The sequence below is a fragment of the Periplaneta americana genome, chromosome 2 (assembly GCF_040183065.1).
Source record: "Periplaneta americana isolate PAMFEO1 chromosome 2, P.americana_PAMFEO1_priV1, whole genome shotgun sequence".
NCBI lineage: Eukaryota > Metazoa > Arthropoda > Insecta > Blattodea > Blattidae > Periplaneta > Periplaneta americana.
Window position 1 is genome coordinate 134,817,991 of NC_091118.1, and position 21,652 is coordinate 134,839,642.

Sequence of the window (21,652 nt, forward strand, 5' to 3'; positions counted from 1 at the left end):
ACGGAAATATAACGTACGCCAAGCGCACAAGTACAGTCATTTCCTATGGAGAATAGTATAGACTGAGGGTATTATCTCAATTCATGCAGTGGTACTGAGTTTAGCTAAATAGGGTACTCTACCTCCTCTCCTTGTACCTTCCAACTATCTGGAAGTAGGCACACACACACAGGTTATCAGTTACCAATAGCTGGTATTCAAACTCAAAGACTTGACTGTGACATATATACTTAAAGCGACGATCTTCTGTCACACCGACCACGTTGTTCAGAGACTCCTATTTGTTTGTGTTTAGTATTCATACAAAGTCCCACAATAATGAGAGAAATGACGATGTAATAACGTCACATGCAAATAAGAAACGCAGAAATATACTTTTAAAAGGAAAGTCCAGTCTGGCATATATACTTGAAAGTAGGAGGGTGACGATGACTGCTTAAGATTGAATAGACTTCGAGCCTAAGATAATTTTAATGGCAATACTAATACATCATATGCTGTGTTGTAGATCAGAAGAAAAAACTTTCAAACTCATAAGTAAAACCTCACTTTCGGTCCCTGTAACGTAAATAACTATTATAGTCTATGTATATTACCGCGATAAGGAAATCTGGAGGATCTGTAGTCCCGACAAAATTTTGACTTGTGGAACCCGTATATTTTTATTTAGAGCTCCAAAATGGGATAAACTGTAAGGAGTTTGTATAAAGTATATGGAATAAGGCTCTATTGTAAAATTTATATTCTACTTGGGTTACGTCTTTAACAGATTCCAGATATCAGGACGGAAACGGCGATGTAATCTTTGCAGGATGATCCATTCCGACACTGTAACTTCGTGTCTAATATCACGATTGAAATAAATGTGGTCTCGTTCGATCGGGTATACGACTATGATGTGAACATGACCTTGCGTTGACGCCGCGAATGCGCGAGGCGGAGTGTGGGCCCTCAGGGACTGGCGGCTATTTTGGGCGTGGGCGAAAATTTCAAGGCAGTATATCTTGCGTCTCACATGTGCTAGCGCATTGATTTTGGTGCCAAACGAAAGATCGAATCTAGATCTTTCGATTTAAGCCAGATATATTCACGTAAAACCCACGATCGTGTCCCGGACATAGACACACCCCGATTTTTTCAGGCAGAGTTTTTTTTTTACCATGTTAACGTGTTCCTCGAAAAATATAAGGGGAATGAGAATATATGATTTTGCTGACCACATATATAGTCTCATTTACTAAGTGCAACATTATATTATCTTTTTCTCTATTTTCTGTGCTTTCTTCTATTTTCCATTTTCGTGTACGTTCTTCTATTCTCCCTTTCTCCGTGCGTTCTGTAATCTCTGTGTATTTTTCTATTCTCCCCTTCTCTGTGCGTTCTTTCAATTCTCTCTTTCTCTTTGCATTATTCTATTCTCCCTCCTTTTGTGCGTTTTTCTATTCCACATCTCTCAATGTCCTTCTATTCTCTCTTTCTCTATACATTCTTCTATTATCCTTTTCTCTTGCGTCCTTCTATTCTCCTTTTGTCTGCGCATTTTTCTATTATAATTTTTCTATGCGTTATTCTATTCTACTTTTTCTGTGCGTTCTTCTATTCTCCGATTCTATGTGTTTTCTTGTATTCTACTTTCTCTGTGCATTCTCCTTTTCTGCTTTCTCTATGAGTTCTTCTATTTTCCCTATGTGCATTCTATTCTACTTTCTCTGTGTATTCTTCTCTTCTACTTTCTCTGTGTATTCTTCTATTCTACTTTCTTTGTGTATTCTTCTTTTCTACTTTCTCTGTGCGTTCTTATTTCCTCCCTTTCTCTATGATTTCTTCTTTTTTATTTTCTCTGCAAGTACTTTCATACTACTTTTTGTTAAAAATTGAAATGTTTGTTAAAATTGAAATTGTATTTTTAAAGTTAATTTATTCCTATAATTTTTTTTCTTGATCCACTTTGTGCCAAATAATTATCTTTGTTTGTGTTAAGTATGTGTTTAGATAACTCCCTGAGCACGAGTTTTTACTCCTTTAGGGAAGAATTAAGACTGTATTTTTGTACATGTTATTTTACTAACAATAAACAATACATTTTTTTCTCTGTGAATTTTTCTATTCTCCTTTCCACTACATTCTTCTATTCTTTTCTCTGCATTGACCTCTAAATTGGTTGAGTGAAGACATTCTGGACCGATTGGCAAGGAATGATAAACCCTATCTTTAATGGGTTCCTGGTGTCATAGATAATAAGACGACTGATGCTAATAAGAAAGGGGTTTACACTGTCTCTTTTAAATCGGAACCTTATACAGTGCCTTCTTGTAATTGCTGAATTCCGAGCATTGAAAGATGAGGGCTTTGAGTGAGGAATCAGCCATGATTCAGGCTGAACTCCTCATTGAAGAACCATAACTTGACTATAGTCAATAATTATTCTAATATACGAAAGGAGCATAAACATGGTGACAGGCATATTGACTAGTCATTGCTGTTTCAAAAGACATTATTAATGAACTCATGTGTATACTTTGCACTAAGAAGCATTCTTTCACACGCCTTGTCCTAAACTGGTTGAAGCTAGGTGTAAATACTTCAGGAAGTGTATCTGGTTCGCGAGGATGTAAGAGGCTCAAACTAGTCAGCCTATGTAAGTTCGTACTTGCGTCTGAATTGATTGTGATATCCTTATCCGTGGGACACACGATGAGTCATATTATATTGAGACTCAGCGCTTCGGATCGACCATAGATCGCCCGAAAAAAAAAAAAAAATCCAAAATACGTCAATTCTTGAGAACTATTTACGAGCAAGGGAGGTTCCTCTTTCTCCTTTCGGTCCCAGTTTCTTACGTTGTTAATTCACTTTGTTACTATTTAAGCTGCGTTCGTCTTTGTTCTCTGCGGGGGGCAGCACTAGTCACGCCGCTTCAACACAATGCAGGCCACACTTCCACATCCTGTGTTGGCCCTCCCTCTTTTGGTGGTGACAAATGGGACCCTAAATTTTAACGTCATGCTGGCATTCAAATGATTACTCACTGTAAGTCGTGCGTGTGTGTTATTTTCTGTCATAGTTACAAAAATAGACTAATATTCTTTTCCTTGTTTCTTCAATGTGAATAGTATAAAAATCGCCATTGATATTTCTTCTAATAACAAAACTACGACATCTGGATTCGATTATCGACAGTATATGTTAGAATTTTGTTGTTCTCGATGATTAGTGGTTTCCATAATCGATATTGAATGCGAGGTTTAAGATTTGCATATGATTTGAGGGAGGTGGGATATGTTGGTAGAGACTGGATTAATCTTGCTCAGGATAGGGACCGATGGCGGGCCTAAGTTAGGGCAGCAATGAACCTCCGGGTTCCTTAAAATCCATTTATAAGTACGTAAGTATACAGTATCGTTCAGAAAGGAAAATAAACTTATTTTTTGCCACAATAGAGTCCTCAAAGAAAAATTACCGGAGGTAACTTCTCACGCACATGTTTCATAGGAACAAAAGTCTGCAGGATGTGAGTTTAGGCCTATAAAAGTCACTAATACTTACATCATAAATAATAAATTATGATACTGAGATTTTTGAGAAGGCTCTGAAAGACTCAATTAATACTCCTAAGTGTCCAAATGAGGGGATCATCGTGCTAACCACACGATACCTCCATATTGGTTGGACGATCGTCCACCTCTGTCTCGCATGTGGACGTGAGGCCTGCAGCCGGCTGGTCGGTCTTGGCCCTTAATGGGCTGTAGCACCATGGATTTACTTTAAGTGTCCAAATGCTTCATATATTATCAGACAGTACATCTCACTTGACCATGTGTTAGAGGAAAAACAATTGAAGATCTCAGTACAATAAGTGGGTTATGAACCAAAAGGCAACTTTTCAGGAGAGCAAAAACAAAGTTTCAATTCATTTTATTTTTTGGAACAGCATATTACATGAACTTCAGTTTCTAATACTACACATGGGTTTATGAGAGAACCAATGACAGGTTCTGATTCTATGAGGCGGGAATAGCAAGAAAATGTGAAAATCCGAAAATGCCACATTTGGTCGATTAATATTCATAAGAGGATTAATAAATGCAAACGATTAATAGAATTTAGCTATGAAGTATGCGGAGGAAAAATATTAAAATTTTTTATAAAACAGTTGCTGTCCGATTCTAACTTATGCCTCACAATCTAAGTACTACACATACAAAATATTGAGAACAAAATATGCAAACAACAGAAATAAAATTATTTCGATTGTTGAATAGTTACACTTTGTCATCAAAATTACTTTACAATCTGTTGGGAATGAATGCCTTATCGGATTTGATGTGAGATAGTAATCAATCATGTATCAAGAGGATACGAAATTCCTCAGACCTAGAAAATGAAGATACTTTTATAAGGCAACTTGAACTTTGTGAAGCCAGAACAAAGAAGTGGGCGGTAAACTACGTAGAGGACAACAGTGGTTAATATTTCTTTAGTTAGTTTTTATTTAATGACGCTCTATTAACTACTACGTTACTTAGCGTCGATGAAATTGGTGATCGCGAGATGTTATTTGGCGAAATGTTGGAGAGAATGCGCCACAGATTATCTGACATTCGTCTTACACTTGAGGAAATCCTCGGGGGGGGGGGCAATCAGATAATCAGCCCTAGAGGGATTCGAACCCACGCTCCAGCGCAGCTCAGGATCAGCAGACAAATATCAGCTATGCCCGTGATATGATGATGTACAGTTAGATCTTATTCACTTATTTAATTACTTATTTATTTACTTATTAAACCGCATATGCCTGCACATCGCAGATAAACTGATAAGTTATTATGAATTTTTAGAGAGAGAAGATTTTGATATGTGTTTACGAACTATTAAAATCTTAAGTTTTCAGTTTGTGAGAGAAGTCCCATACGGAATGACTGCCTTCGAACAAAGAATCTCTTTAACAAACTGTCTCGTACGTAGTGTATACTGTATACAAACAGAACTCTCAAAATAACTCACAAAATGAAATGGAAATACTTCAGATAGGGGGAAAGGTGTTAATCGCCTCAGGCTACATAGACCAAACTAGTTCACTTGTCTACATTTCCCCTTCTTTCTCTCGCCACTTTTGTTTCCTCTTTTCTTCTCTGACTTAACAGAAATAATAGGTGATCAGTAAACAGAATTCCAACTCAGGAACATATGAACGGAATCATTAAACGATACCCTCACATATACCATGCAGCAATAATTATTATTGAAATATATAGGCGTATCATTTTATCAGTTTTATAAAATTATTCACGACAATTTTTTCCAGATCTTTTCAGTTAAAAAGTCACAACATTCTCACTTCCAAAGTTCTCCATCAATACTAATCTTTTTTTTAGTACGAATTTTGACTGATTCTGATTTTGATGCTCACGGCAGACCTTTATTTGTTTCTGAAAAACATTTAGCTGTTGTTAACTTGTGTATTTTCCATTGCTTGATTAAAATTAAATCGAATTTAAAAAGTTATGATTCACATAGTGAGATTCATCATTATTCTACAAGTCATAATTACCACATTGTGACCTCTAGGGTTAGATTAGCCAAGTCTAAACACCGGTTTACATCAATTGCATTGTCTATGTTTAATAAACTTGCTTATAGTGCACATATTGATAATTTTAATAGATTTAGATGTGTTATTCGTGACTGGCTAATCAAAAACCTTTTTATGATATAAATGAATTTATGGAAACTAGTGTTGATAGACTATAGTATTTTAGTTACAAATTCTACAATTTGGAATTTCTCGTTAGAAATCTTTCCTTCTCCACTCTATATAGGAGTAGTGATCGACAGAATGTTTGCACACTTTTCTAATTGAAGAGGCGAATTGAAGCCGAAAAGACTTCAATTTAAAAATAAAATAATAATAATAATAATAATAATAATAATAATAATAATAATAATAATAATAATAATAATAATAATAATAATAATAATAATACTAATACTGATAAAGATAATGATATATTACATACATAATGTTCTGCCCAAGGACAGGTCTTTCTCTGCAAACCCAATATTCTCCAATTGAGGACCGTTTTTGCAAAACTTGCTAAGTGCAACATTTTCAAAATTGAGATTTTGGTGAATTAGTTAACATAAGACAGGCCTCTACATGATGTTAAAAGCTTCTTAGGAAAATCTTATTATTTCCTTCACAGTAGTGTGTGAAAGTGTGATCGTTTTTTCAAAACTTGCTTTCTGCTAAGTGAGAGTTATAGCAAAACTTACAGTTATTTCAGTTTTTTGTTTCTCCTATAAAATTTAGTTTTTACAGTTAGCAAGTTTTGCAGAAACGGTCCTCAATTGCTCTTATTTTCTGCCTTCCTCTTAGACTCCGCATACGATCCATAAGCTACATCTTAATATCGTCTCATCATTTGATATCTTCTTCTGCCCTAAATTCTTCTCCCGTCCACCATTCCTTCCAGTGCATCCTTCAGTAGACAGCTTCTTCTTAGCCAGTGACCCAACCAGTTCGTTTTTCTCCTCCTAATCAGTTTCAGCAACATTTTTTCTTCATCCACTCTTTCCAACACGGCTTCGTTTCTTATTTTGTCTGTCCATTTCACACGTTCCATTTTTCTCCATATCCACATTTCAAATGTTTCTAGTCGCTTCTCTTCACTTCGTCGTAAAATCAATGTTCCTGCCCTAGACAATGCTACACTGCACATAAAGCATTCCACTAGTCCCTTCCTTAGTTCTTTTTCCAGAGGATCGCAGAAGCTGCTCCTTTTTCTATTAAAAAACTTCCTTTGTCATTGCCGTCCTCTTTTTGACTTCCTGGCAGCAACTCATATTACTGCTTATAGTACACCCCAAGTATTTGAAGCTGTCCACTTCCTCTACTGCCTCATTTAGTATTTGCATGTTTACCTTCTTTATTTTTCTTCCGACATCCATGGTCTTCGTCCTATTGACATTTATATTCATCCCTTACTTCATGATGATGATGATAATAATAATAATAATAATAATAATAATAATAATAATAATAATAATAATAATAATAATAATGCTATTTTTTCATACCTATATCTTCTGGATAAATTACTAACAGATAACGAGTTTGAACAATATCCGTACAATAATTTCCCAGAGAACAGATGTACCCAACCAGAAATATGGATGGGAAGTATGCATTCCAAAATTACTTTTCGAAATCAGGGGTACTGAAAACGTGTAAATGTCTTAATGTTTTTCTTTTCCATCATCACAATATTAGGCCCTATACGTATTTGTTACAATGAAATAGTAAGACTGTTACCAAAAGCTTGGGTAATAGGAAGGATATTAACTGGTCCAGACCCAACGCACAGAACTTGTTCATTTGTCCATATTTCCCTTTCTTCTCACCCCCCCCCCCACCACACGTTTGTTTATTACCCCCCTTCTATGGCCGAACAGCAGTAATCAGTGATCACGAGATTCCAAGTCTAGAACAAAAAACAACTGGTGGACGTTGAACAAGATCTTGAAAGAACTCATGCGCAGATGGAGTAATTCGGAGGTGTGAAATTCCTCGAGCTGGAGGAGAGATAGAAGAGGGAGGAGGAAGATCTCCGAGGATGGAGAGTGAGCAGTTGAGTTAGTAGGTCCGTGGACTCGTGATGGTGCACGTGTGGAGCGCTGCTGGCCTGCAGGAAAGACCATCGGACCCCGGCGCGATTCTTCACACTTGATGGCCTCGAGACGGAACCACCGCACTGGAATGGATGTCGCATGTCAACTGTCTCAGAGCTACAGCAACCCATTCCTCTTGCTGCTGTGAGTACGTGCAGAAAATGCCCTTGACATACATAGCAATTTAAATGAGATTATCGTAATATTAATTTCTTCAAAGCACAAAAAAGAAAATAAAAAAGTTACAATTTTGACGTTTCAAGAAAATGGCCTGTAGCCATCTCCTTCAGAAACAATTATTTTCCATGTAGTAGTAGTAGTAGTAGTAGTAGTAGTAGTAGTAGTAGTAGTAGTAGTAGTAGTAGTAGTAGTAGTAGTAGTAGTAGTAGTAGTACCATCGCATCTCCTCATACTCATCCTCTTTCACAAAGCCCTGCCAAGACTCTGTAATTCGCTACCTGCTAGCATCAGGGACTGTCGAAATAAAATTGAATTCAAACGCAAATTTACTAGGCACTTGGTCAGTAATTGAGACTCGTTCAGATTATGGTTTCTTGTAAATACTTCTCTTAATCTATCACAAAATATTTCAATATCCGGTAATTTCATCACTATACAATTTTCTTATTCTAGGTTTAATTTGTAATAGGCTACAGTAAATACAAAAAATATTCTTTGTTCTTAACTTCTATGATAAATTGTCTAGCTTTCATTAACCAGGTAATCTTTTCGTACTTTGATTTTATCCTAAAAACAATGCATTTATGAACTAAAAATCTTCCAAAAATCCCCTTAAAATGCCATAAAATTGATCTTACATAATTGGCTTAGTAGGAATATTAATATTCAGACTAGTAATTAAATTAAATTCTAGTACCAACATTCAAGTTTATTTAATTTTACATCATTTTTCTAAGTAGTACACTTTAATTACTTATTTTACCTGATGTAGTTCTATGTAGCCCACCACAAGACCACTATTATCCGGAACTAGCAGATATAGAGGAGTCTATATTGAAGAGGTGGTTGGACTGATCCATTACGTGGGGGTGTACTACGTTAAAATGACAATATTTGTGTAGAAAAACGATTGAAATAATATACAATATAATGGGTATTAATTGAAAAAATATGTAGAGAAAATATCGAAGGAAATAAATAATATTTTACATGAATAATGGGAATTAATGGCCAAAATTAAATGAAAATATCCCAAAAATGACCGAATAAAACAAAAAATGCTCTTATGAGTTGTAAGAGGTAAAAAAATGCAAAAAAATGTCCTAACAAATATGTTTTAAAATATTCAGTTTATCACATAACGTACAAATACTAAAGCAGCAATGTTTCTGGCTTACTAGAAAAAATATGCAATTTCATCAAAATCCTAGCCCTAATTATGACATTTCTTCCCAGAAAAAATCTTCTGGATCTATTGCTTTTATCTTTGTGTGATGTTCGACATAAACTTTCAGATAGACTTGTTTGTGTGTTCATCAGAAAGATACTGTAAATAATTTCGTCAGTTTCCAGGATCAAGTCTTACCTTTCTCTTTCTATTCACAAATAATGAATTTTATTAAGATTGAAGTTGGTATTCTATATTGTTAATTGAGTATCAGGTAAACCCTGCAAGGAATATGAAAATTAACGAACTAGAATTATTATCATACAACTAAATGGTTATATAGTGACAGCAGAAAGTTTAAGACAATCTACAATATATTATCACGTCTGTGGAGGTAAATTAATCCCTGATCTTGAATTTGTATTATTTGGTACCTGTAAATTTAAGTTATTTCTAATTAAGGGCGGAGGCCTTTACGGTAGCGGGAGGTTAAGGCATTAGCAGTAGGAGTAGTAGGCTAGTAGAGATGTCAGCCCTACGTACTTACCGTCTTTATCTTAAAGGAAATGTCTTTGGTACTCATTTCTTTTAGAGACTGAGTGAACCTAATGGCCATAGGCTAGCGTAATTTTTTTTATAAACGAAGCCGTTAAGCTGTGTTTTGCGGATGGTAGTGAAACTCGGCTTGCAACCTTTGCGGATGAGCGTTGTTTTTCTACACTGAAGAGAATAAAGCATTATTTTGTGAGAAATGTCATCGGACAAGAGAGACATTCTGCATTAGCAATCCTCACACTGGAAAAATGAAGATTATGAACATTTCCAATAAAATTTCAACCAGAAAGTTTTCAATAAATTAGCAAAGAACGTAGATCGGAGTTCCTTTTCAAGTAGGACTAAGTGTTTTTAAGGAAAATTTTTAATATGTTTATAGCATTTAGTAGGCTACTGTATTTTAACTGTTCATATGTCTTTAATAACACCTAATCCTGCACATAGTATGTTTTTTTTTTTTGTAATTTCATTATGATTATAAAAAAGAAGCCACTTTCTCGTATTACGTTGCTTATTCCTTTCTATAGAGGTAAATTCGTGTTGCATAACTTCAAGACCGTATTCAGAATTTAAACAACTTATAAATTATATCACGAACCACCACTGATTACTTACACCTTTTCATTACCTCGAAGAGAGACGACGAATCCTAGGCGTATTCTCAGCCACTCCAGTTGATGGTGCTAAGGTTCACTGCATATTAAAGTTCCATGCAGGTAACTCTATACGTCTCTAACCCAGTTGATTGGGCTAAGGTTCGTTGCATATCCAGATGTCATGCAGGTAACTCTATGGGCCGTATTCATAGACATTTTTAGCGCGGGTTTCCGGTGGATGATCAGCGTTTTTCGTATTCATAAACCAGTGTTAGCGATAGGATATGATTTGAATTCTGTACAAGTAACCAGTGGATAGCCGGGGCTAGCTTAGTACGCTCGTAGCGCGTGCTGCGAAATGTCTATGAATAGCACCCTATGTGTCTAACTCAGTCCCATCCACGCTTCGCCAACTAATGGAGTAGTGCTATGAATATTAGCCTATGATAATGTAAGGAAAATGATGTTGATGCTGAGAAAAATCCTATCTTCAACCTTGTCCACCACAATTGTCACTATGAACTTTTCAATTAAAAATTCCAAGTCTCACCGGCACTCGAACCCGGACTGTCTGCGTCACAAAAGTAGGTGTTTATATCACGCAGCCTCCGAATGGACGATATTAGATATTAATTCAGTGATTCACGCTTAACTAATGGGTTTATACTCCAGATATTTCTCCTTAGCTCTTCTCCACTACCGGGTTTCTGCGGAAAACGGACTTCGAAACGAAAAGTAGAAACAATTCTCTATACATTAATCATTTATTTCAGCAAGACTATTTTATTTATTAACTTCACCGTCGTATTTGTCAGTTTATTCTACAGTGTGTTTCAATTGGATGTCTCATTGTTTAATTAAGTTTATTGTTTGACTAAACAACAAAAAACATTAATGTAGTTAAGTGTAAATGAGATTATCTCTGGGAAAATAATTTACAGTTACAAGATATGCTAGAAGTATCCCCCTCCTCCTTGAGAAACATTCTTGCCAGTTTCATCATGTTAAGATATACGCCTCAATGTGTCTACGTCAGTATTCTTTATTTCAGTTGCGATGTTCGTCCAGAAATCCTGGATAGTTCCTGATCTGTTTCTGTAGGCTTTATCCTTGAGATAGCTTCACAGACAATAATCCGCTAACTTCAAATCTGGTGACCTTGGAGGCCACAATCTTTAGAGACAACACGGTCCTCGAAGAGACTGCTGATGTGTGCCATGAATTTATTAGAGGTGTGGCATGTGGCGCCATCCTGTTGAAAATATCCCTGCGTAAGTTCGATGTCGTCTAGCTACTTAACGAAGGTCATGGAAATGTTATTTACAGTTTCTTCAAAGAAAATTGGTCCAATGATCCTATGACCGGATATTGCACACCACTCTCCAATTTTTTATAGATGAAGTGATGTCTCATGGTACACATGAGGATTTTCTGATGCTCATATCCTTGTGTTTTGGGAATTTTCATAGCCTGAGAGATGAATGTTTATGTAACAACAACGAACATTACAACGATGTGTCGAAGGTAATCTGCACTCTGCCAGTATGCACTGAAATTCCTGATTTCGTGCATCATTTCAATATATTTACAATTAAAAAGTCACCCATGGACGTAGAGTTATAGTCAGGGAACGGATTTATATGGACTAAAAATATATGAAATATGTAAATATATATGTAGTTATTTTTACCAAAATATGGAATTAAATATGGATTTTTACCAAAATATGGAATTAAATATGGACTTAAAATTATAAAAAAATGACTATGTACGTTAAATATTGGTACATTTTAATCAAACTAAACAAAAAATATAATGGACGTACCTTATCTTCCAATGTAGTTTCAACAAAACACAATTTTTATTGTCTGTTACCATAACAATAGGTTACAAACATTTCTTTCAAGTGCTGAAAAGTGAATCTTCTTCTATTGTCTCCGAGGATAGATTTATACTGACTAAAAGAGCGTTCGACGTCACAAGAAGTAACTGGTACATAATTCAATTTCACAATGTCTGCTGGGGATAAGTCCAAGTTAATCTTCACTGTTGATTCACCACTCATCACAGCAACAACCTTTTGTAGTTCTTCATATCCAGGGTTTTTTGAAAGTACAGTGTCCACCTTAGCTCTTACTGCATCTGCAACTTTACCTCTACCACGATTCAGTTGTTCCACAGTACTATTTATAATTTCAAAACTTTCAGATAGTGAAAGGTGCCTATTTTGGAGACTTTTGAGCGTTTTTATGATGCATGAAAATGTATGCTGAATGTGAGCTAAGTCATTCTTCACACTTATGTCACAGGTAACTGTTTTCGCAGTATCAATTGAGACTGCATCTTCAGAGTCCAATGCAAGGAGAACATTGTTAATAGAGTCTATATGTTCGGCATAATATTCAACTGCTTCTAGCCATGTACCCCATCTAGTTAAAATTGGCTTTGGTGGCAATGGAATTTCAGGGTACATTTCTTTCAACACGTTAACTCTACTGGGAGCTTTGAGAAATACTTTTTTCACTGATGAAATCAACAAATCTACTTTAGGGAAATTGTCTCTGACCACTTCTGCCACACGATGAAATGCATGCGCCACACAAGTAAAATGAGTCAATTTAGGATATACAACAGATAATGCTTGTCCAGCTTTGACCATATAAGGGGCAGCATCGCTAATAAAGAATAACACATTATCGTACATAATACCCTTTGGCCACAGGATACCCATAGCTTCGTTGAACAGTTTAACTATAGTTTTGTTATTGCACTTTTCTAGAACATCACAATGTAAAAGAATTCGTTCAGAATATTGTTCACTTAACAAACCGATAACTACATTACCAACAAGTCTACCTTCTTTGTCGGGAGTCTCATCAATGGAAACCCAAATTGAACTATCTTTAATTTCATCTCTTATCTTCTGTATTGTCTCATCGTAGATGGATGGAGCATACGTCTTCCTAAGTGTTGACTCATCCGGGATTGTATGTTGAGTATATTTTTCAAGGAATTCCCTGAAGACCTTATTCTTTAGTTTGTAGAGAGGAATATCAGCAGAGATGAGAGAACGGCACAGGTCGATGTTAAACTCAGATCTTACATTCGATGTTGTTGGTTGTGTTAAAAACAATTGTCTCTGCTTGGAATTTAGTTGTTTGTTGGCCTGATGTTTACTAGTTGTAATGTGTTGTTGCACCAGGAACTTTTGTGTAGATGATACTGCACACTGACACAAATTACAAAATAATATTTTATTGTCAGTTGATAAACCATCTTCTTTAAATTCTGAAATGTAACTTGTTAGTTTTGATTTTAAATTGACTGAATGACGTACTTTTGGCATATTTACCGTCTTTATAGTATGATTTACAAAACTGAACCTATGTGTACTCTGACTGGCATTTAACTGTTGAGCTGCACAACTGAAGTCTGTTAAAAATTTTAAATTAAATTAATACAGTTTTGTAACTTACTTTCCCATTGTTGATAGGACTGCTAATTTTCAAATAACTCTGATGTTAAAGGGATTACTGAACATGTGTTTAAATCTCTATTGTTGAAATGTATTTTTAAAAGTTAATGGAATTTTGTTTTGTTTTATTGTTAAACCTAATATAATATGGACTGTTTTATATGAAATATGGAAAATATATGGAAATTAACGAAAATATGTACTAAACTCTAAAATATGGAAAAATATGGAAAATAAAAGTAGGATTTTTCAACCCTACACATTGTGAAACATAAAGATAATGCAAAATATAAATTATATTAGCTTTATAAGTAAATATGTATTTACATATAAATCCTTTCCCTGTATATATATATATATATACACCTAACGCTTCAAATTTTCTGTTTACACATTTCTTCAAAAAACACCTCTGATTGAGGTTTTGGCTGATATGAAGGCTAAATCTATTATCAGGCAGTACATCTCACATCTCACTTAACGATATGTCAGAGAAAGAACAATAATTGTTTGTATGTATCTGAAGTCTGATTAGTGGAATATGTAGCTAATCGGCGATGTATGCATTGGAGGGGGAAAGGAACAGGCCACCCTACCCCATTATCTCCTGGCCTAGTTGCCTCATGAGTGATGCCTTATTGGGGTTGCTTATGAGTTTCAAACCTGTCTTCGAACAGTTGACTCAACAACTTTCTTCAATAATCTCATCTAACCATGTTTGACAGTTCTATTAATAGATTTTCTCTTTTAAATCTTATTTTGTAATTTCTTTAACAACTTGCATTCGCAAGATGTGCTATACTATCTTAATTAGTACACTATCTTATTTCGAATAAAATGTTTTTGCCCAAGTAAGGGGTGTCCCATTATTGTGTACTACCTTAAACGTATGCAGCATATTATATATCTGTAAACAAACAAAAAATGTCATATCAACTAATTGTCTAAACGGCTTAGTTTAGTTACAGAGTTACGACGTGAATTTTAATTGGGAACACGCTAACATGAGTCTTATTTTGGAGGGGCACGATTGAATTCATGTGCGGCTGCCTTTATGTACGCTGCACATTATCTAAAACATTTGGCCGTAAAGTTTTCAGAACAATGGATTGAGAAGAATGGACTTGTTCCGTGGCCGGCAAGATCACCTGATTTCACACCTCGTGAATTTTTGTTTTTCGGTCATCTAAGAGTTTGGTGTATGCTGTAAGATATTCCACCTGAGAACACTTGTTTATTTCAATTGTGTAGGTATGTGCTCAGTTCTGGGATTCGGAACTCTCCTCTCTTCTTCCAAAATCATGGCAGAAACTGGCACTCCTATGCTGCAATTGTAAAGGATATTTTGAAAACTTGAATGATAAACAAACTACGACAATAAACATTTACACGATTAAGAATATGATTTATAGGTCATCAAAATCATAGCCCTAGTCATAATACATAGTAGACAGGGAACGGATTTATATGGACTAAAAATATATGAAATATGTAAATATATATGTAGTTATTTTTACCAAAATATGGAATTAAATATGGATTTTTACCAAAATATGGAATTAAATATGGACTTAAAATTATAAAAAAATGACTATGTACGTTAAATATTGGTACATTTTAATCAAACTAAACAAAAAATATAATGGACGTACCTTATCTTCCAATGTAGTTTCAACAAAACACAATTTTTATTGTCTGTTACCATAACAATAGGTTACAAACATTTCTTTCAAGTGCTGAAAAGTGAATCTTCTTCTATTGTCTCCGAGGATAGATTTATACTGACTAAAAGAGCGTTCGACGTCACAAGAAGTAACTGGTACATAATTCAATTTCACAATGTCTGCTGGGGATAAGTCCAAGTTAATCTTCACTGTTGATTCACCACTCATCACAGCAACAACCTTTTGTAGTTCTTCATATCCAGGGTTTTTTGAAAGTACAGTGTCCACCTTAGCTCTTACTGCATCTGCAACTTTACCTCTACCACGATTCAGTTGTTCCACAGTACTATTTATAATTTCAAAACTTTCAGATAGTGAAAGGTGCCTATTTTGGAGACTTTTGAGCGTTTTTATGATGCATGAAAATGTATGCTGAATGTGAGCTAAGTCATTCTTCACACTTATGTCACAGGTAACTGTTTTCGCAGTATCAATTGAGACTGCATCTTCAGAGTCCAATGCAAGGAGAACATTGTTAATAGAGTCTATATGTTCGGCATAATATTCAACTGCTTCTAGCCATGTACCCCATCTAGTTAAAATTGGCTTTGGTGGCAATGGAATTTCAGGGTACATTTCTTTCAACACGTTAACTCTACTGGGAGCTTTGAGAAATACTTTTTTCACTGATGAAATCAACAAATCTACTTTAGGGAAATTGTCTCTGACCACTTCTGCCACACGATGAAATGCATGCGCCACACAAGTAAAATGAGTCAATTTAGGATATACAACAGATAATGCTTGTCCAGCTTTGACCATATAAGGGGCAGCATCGCTAATAAAGAATAACACATTATCGTACATAATACCCTTTGGCCACAGGATACCCATAGCTTCGTTGAACAGTTTAACTATAGTTTTGTTATTGCACTTTTCTAGAACATCACAATGTAAAAGAATTCGTTCAGAATATTGTTCACTTAACAAACCGATAACTACATTACCAACAAGTCTACCTTCTTTGTCGGGAGTCTCATCAATGGAAACCCAAATTGAACTATCTTTAATTTCATCTCTTATCTTCTGTATTGTCTCATCGTAGATGGATGGAGCATACGTCTTCCTAAGTGTTGACTCATCCGGGATTGTATGTTGAGTATATTTTTCAAGGAATTCCCTGAAGACCTTATTCTTTAGTTTGTAGAGAGGAATATCAGCAGAGATGAGAGAACGGCACAGGTCGATGTTAAACTCAGATCTTACATTCGATGTTGTTGGTTGTGTTAAAAACAATTGTCTCTGCTTGGAATTTAGTTGTTTGTTGGCCTGATGTTTACTAGTTGTAATGTGTTGTTGCACCAGGAACTTTTGTGTAGATGATACTGCACACTGACACAAATTACAAAATAATATTTTATTGTCAGTTGATAAACCATCTTCTTTAAATTCTGAAATGTAACTTGTTAGTTTTGATTTTAAATTGACTGAATGACGTACTTTTGGCATATTTACCGTCTTTATAGTATGATTTACAAAACTGAACCTATGTGTACTCTGACTGGCATTTAACTGTTGAGCTGCACAACTGAAGTCTGTTAAAAATTTTAAATTAAATTAATACAGTTTTGTAACTTACTTTCCCATTGTTGATAGGACTGCTAATTTTCAAATAACTCTGATGTTAAAGGGATTACTGAACATGTGTTTAAATCTCTATTGTTGAAATGTATTTTTAAAAGTTAATGGAATTTTGTTTTGTTTTATTGTTAAACCTAATATAATATGGACTGTTTTATATGAAATATGGAAAATATATGGAAATTAACGAAAATATGTACTAAACTCTAAAATATGGAAAAATATGGAAAATAAAAGTAGGATTTTTCAACCCTACACATTGTGAAACATAAAGATAATGCAAAATATAAATTATATTAGCTTTATAAGTAAATATGTATTTACATATAAATCCTTTCCCTGGTTATAGCTAATTAAAAAGTGGGATATCCACTGAAACACACTGCACATAATACAAAGCATCACGAAGAAAATAGTCTGATGATTATACGTACTTGGTGCAGGCTTTGGTGTCCAACAATTGTAGACTAGCGTAATATATGGTCCGTCATGTTTTAATCGGACCCAGTTCAGTGAGGGCGTGATTAAGAAGGGAGCGGGTCTCGGGTATGGGAGTAGCTGCACCACCCCGATGGCTGTCGGCGCCTTATCGAATATGGCATTCTCACCGTGCATCGCCTCCAATTAATAGCGTCTAGGATAACGGTAATTATCTCGATGGTGGTGATGATAGCACCTCAGATTCTTATTTTAATTCGCTTCTAATAAGCGCTAGAGAACGGACTAACGTGGGTACCTATAGCATTTAATTAATTTTCTTCTTATATTCCAGCGGCTTCCTACTCAAACAACTGCGATAAAATATGTGGCAACTGCCCCTATTACTTGTACATTAGAAGCGCGTATTCGAGTTGAAAACGTGTTCGTGTTCCAATTTAAATTTCCGATACAACTCGGCTGTAGGTTAATTAGAGAACATCAAACTGGAATTACATGTAAAAGTAGTTTCCAATTTACTTTTCTTATAAATGGTGTAGTCCACCAGTAGCTAGGCGAGGAATTTCCGACAGTGGAACTTGAAAGCTAGGAAATTATAGATAGCCCACACTACTTATTTCCTGTGCACTAGGTCATTTCGAAGTTGTTATAATTTTTCTGTTGAAAGAGCTCACAAAGCCTTTCAAGCGAAATATAATAAGATACCAATCTCACGTTTTTACAGTTGTGACGAAAATGACTTAATTAGAAATAACGTGGCTAAAAATTGAAAACAAGGATAAGATATTGTAGGCCAGCGGTTCCCATCCTTTTGAATGTCACATACTGCGTGTATAATTTAGGTCCATAACATGCTAGACTCACTAAATATTTTGATAATGTAGTGAATTAACCATCCTTAATAAATTGATAATGATGTCAAATTTTATTTTCAGTTTTGAATAAAATTGAAAATACATATAGGGTGAACCGTAAGTAATATCATTAATTTCAGGAAGTTATACTTAGGGATATTTCAAACAAAAAAAAGTTTAATACAATTTCCCTCATTTTCTTCCTTTTCGAGATAAAAATTATTTTATATAAAACTTTTCATAGCGTGTTATGATAATAAATAATTTAATTGAAAGAATTTTAGTTCTGTCCTCTAAATGTGTAGAAATTTGATCCGAACAAATGTAACATTGTAAACTTCCTTTGCAGAACAAGAGCTACATTTGTTCGAATCAAATTTCTGCACATTTACAGGACAAAACTAAATCAATCATTTATTATCATAATACACTGTTTTCTTAAACTGGCTTAGCACATTGAGAATTCCAGTCAATGACTTTCCCTAAACAAGCTATGAAATGTTTCATATAAAACAATTTTTGTCTTGAATAGGAAGGAAAAACGAACAAAATTGTATTAAACTGTTTTCTTTGAAATATCTCGAAGAATAACCCCCTGAAATTAATGACCTTACTTACGGTTTATCCTGTGGTATATACAAAGCTATTTTACTTTTTAGAATGTCTTTGCTGTGAAAAATGAAACTAGTTGTTTAAATTTCTTTCAGATTGTCAATGGGATGGTTACTGTTGCTTTGCAGCTGTCGGTTTTGCATAGACTGGATTAATTGTACATGCTCTTAAGTCACAAGTCTAACTCTAAATTAAGTTCACTTCTGTATTTGTTATTCAAGAAAATCGAAGTAAGAAATATATACTCACACAAGTAAGTTGATTGAAATGTCATTAACTCTTGTATTGCAATTGGGAAAATATTGGAATTCACGGGTCGTGAATGCAACCAAGATTTGCAATATGGTTGCTACAGGAAACTTGATTTTTAAAGAAGAATCAAAAGATAATTGTAACAGCTCCTATATGTACTTCGTTCACAGGCAAACAATTTTTATCACCAAGAAGTGATAGGGACCAAGATCACAATAAGTACAATGATAAAGACAACAAATACCTAATAACGATCACGACAAAAGCAGCAAGAAAGACGATAAGGACTATTATAATGCCAACAAAGACCACGATAAAGAAAACAAAGATACGTGACCTGTCAAACACAAGGATCACGGCAAAAACAGTAAGGATCGCAATAAGGACGATGACAAGGAAAACAAGGATCGATATAAGAAACGCAACATGAACAAAGACAAAGGCCACGATAATAATTAGAAATGGACCACGATAAGGACAAAGTTAACGATAAGGGTCACAACATGAACAACGATAAGGACCATAACAAAGACAACAAATACCACGATAAGGATCATGATAAAGACAACAAGAACTATAAGGATCATTGCAGTGACAAGGATCATGATAAGGATCACAACAAAGAAACAAGGACCATTTGCATGGGAGGAATACAACATTTACAGTCGTTATTAAAATAACTCATTCAATAATCTATTATGAATTTACATGGAACACAGATATAAAAGAACAATTTAATATAAAATATCCAACTGTAGTAATGCATAGAGTCCTTAGTATGAGAATGGGCTGTAACTAAAGGGGAAAAATTAAACATAGTCGTATTCAATAGCATCATACAGCATACTTTGTTGTGAAAGTAAAGAAATGCGGCCTCTTAACGAAACTGTTAATTGAAATGAGAACAAATGAATGTGAATTTGAATTTTTAGGAAACTCTTACAATTGTGGCAAGACAGCAAGAGACTAGAAATTAGAATTTATGGGAATTCATGATGTCACGTTTGTTATTATTAAAAGTCAGGAAAAAAGCCTTAGATTTAAGTACATGCTGAATATATGAAGTTGATAGATGACCCAAACAATACTGTACTTGTTTTCAACAGAAAGAAGGAAGCATGGGAGACAAGCTATAAATTCAAAACACACTTTTGTGACATAATGGAAGACAGCACTCCTAACCCTGAGGATTAGGTTGATGGATATCAGTGGTGGTTGAAAGCGACAAAGTGTAGAAGAACAAAGTTGTAAATGAGAGGGAGCATAGAATCAGCTTCTTTTCAGTTGGAATAATGATCAATATTGTCCATAATTAACATGATAGTGAGCAGTTAAAAAAATGAATAGCTAAACACTGCCCACTTTCTGGATACGTCTCGTAACTTTATTTTCTCATTATTTAAAAACTCTACCAAGTTTAGATTATAATTTTCTTCTCAGTGTATAAAGTTTTCATTGTAGAAGTCTATTTAAAATCTTTAATATCATAGATCTAAATATTTTAGTTAAATTCTCTGTGATGCAATAAACCAAGTAAAAATAAACATGCATCCTAAACTGCGTAGAGCTTCCTTTTCTAGATCTACAGGGTGATTCAGGACCTCTAAGACAAACTCTAGTGATCGATATATCTCGCAATATGGATCATTTTTCGTTAAACAATCCATGTTCTCCGATGCCTCGTTTAGGAGCTACGCGACATCGATAAAAAGACAGGTTTTAGTGACATTTGCAATTAATTATGAAATGAATTATTCATTTATTTCTTCAAGTGCCCTTGGGGACAGATTCCAAGCTTCCTATCATTTTTCTGCCCCTTTTGAATGGAGCGCCCTTCGGAACACGCTTCCGCTGCTCACGATGTGCAGGGACATGTGATTCCAACATGACGTTCCAACGCACTTCACCCTGTTTGTAGGAGTACATCTGAACATCATCTACGCGGAGCAAAGGATAGGGAGAGCGGGACCTGTTGCGTGGCCAGTGTGTTCACCCGAGTTCATGTCCATAATAGTTTTTTTGTGGGGGGGGGGGAGACATTTGAAGTGTAAACCACTCGAATTGACACCAGAGAGGAACTGACTGTGCGAATATTCGCTGCTTTTGATCAAATTCGACACAGACCAGTAATGTTCGACAGTGTCCTATAATCACTGCTACGACGGTGTAATGAATGTAATCAGGTTCAGGGTAAACATTTTAAACATCTATAATTCGTTACCAAACATACTTGAAAATAATTCATTTTATAATTTATTGTTATTGCACTAAAATCTGTTTTTTTTTTTTTCGATGTCGCGTAACTCCTAAATGAAGCTTCGGAAAACATGGGCTGTTTGACGAAAAATGATCCTCACTACGAGATCTATCGATTTCCAGAGTTTGTCGCAAAGAACCTGAATCATCCTGTATATTCATATGATGAAAGATGAGTGGAACAGGGAAAAATTCTCTCCGGCACCGGGATTTGAACCCGGATTTTCAGCTTTACGTGCTGACGCTCTATCCACTAAGCCACACCGGATTCCCATCCCGATGTCGGATTGAAT

At 35.1% G+C, this 21,652-nt stretch overlaps 1 protein-coding gene and 1 long non-coding RNA gene across 3 annotated transcripts in view; one reads left to right on the top strand and one right to left on the bottom strand.

The window, feature by feature from the left end:
• Positions 1-21,652, bottom strand: part of LOC138694591 (uncharacterized) — a 210,131-nt gene that overhangs the window by 102,779 nt on the left and 85,700 nt on the right. The gene's annotated exons all lie outside the window — the stretch shown is intronic.
• LOC138694588 (lactadherin-like) overlaps positions 7,562-21,652 on the top strand; it is a 119,947-nt gene continuing 105,856 nt past the window's right edge. The window contains exon 1 of one of the 2 annotated variants that reach the window (XM_069818463.1): positions 7,562-7,816. Coding sequence is in view for 1 of the 2 variants with exons in the window: in XM_069818462.1 (XP_069674563.1) it covers positions 7,768-7,812 (45 nt within the window). In the remaining variant the exon portion in view is untranslated. The remainder of the gene's footprint in view (positions 7,817-21,652) is intronic. The other variant, XM_069818462.1, reaches the window with a different exon arrangement.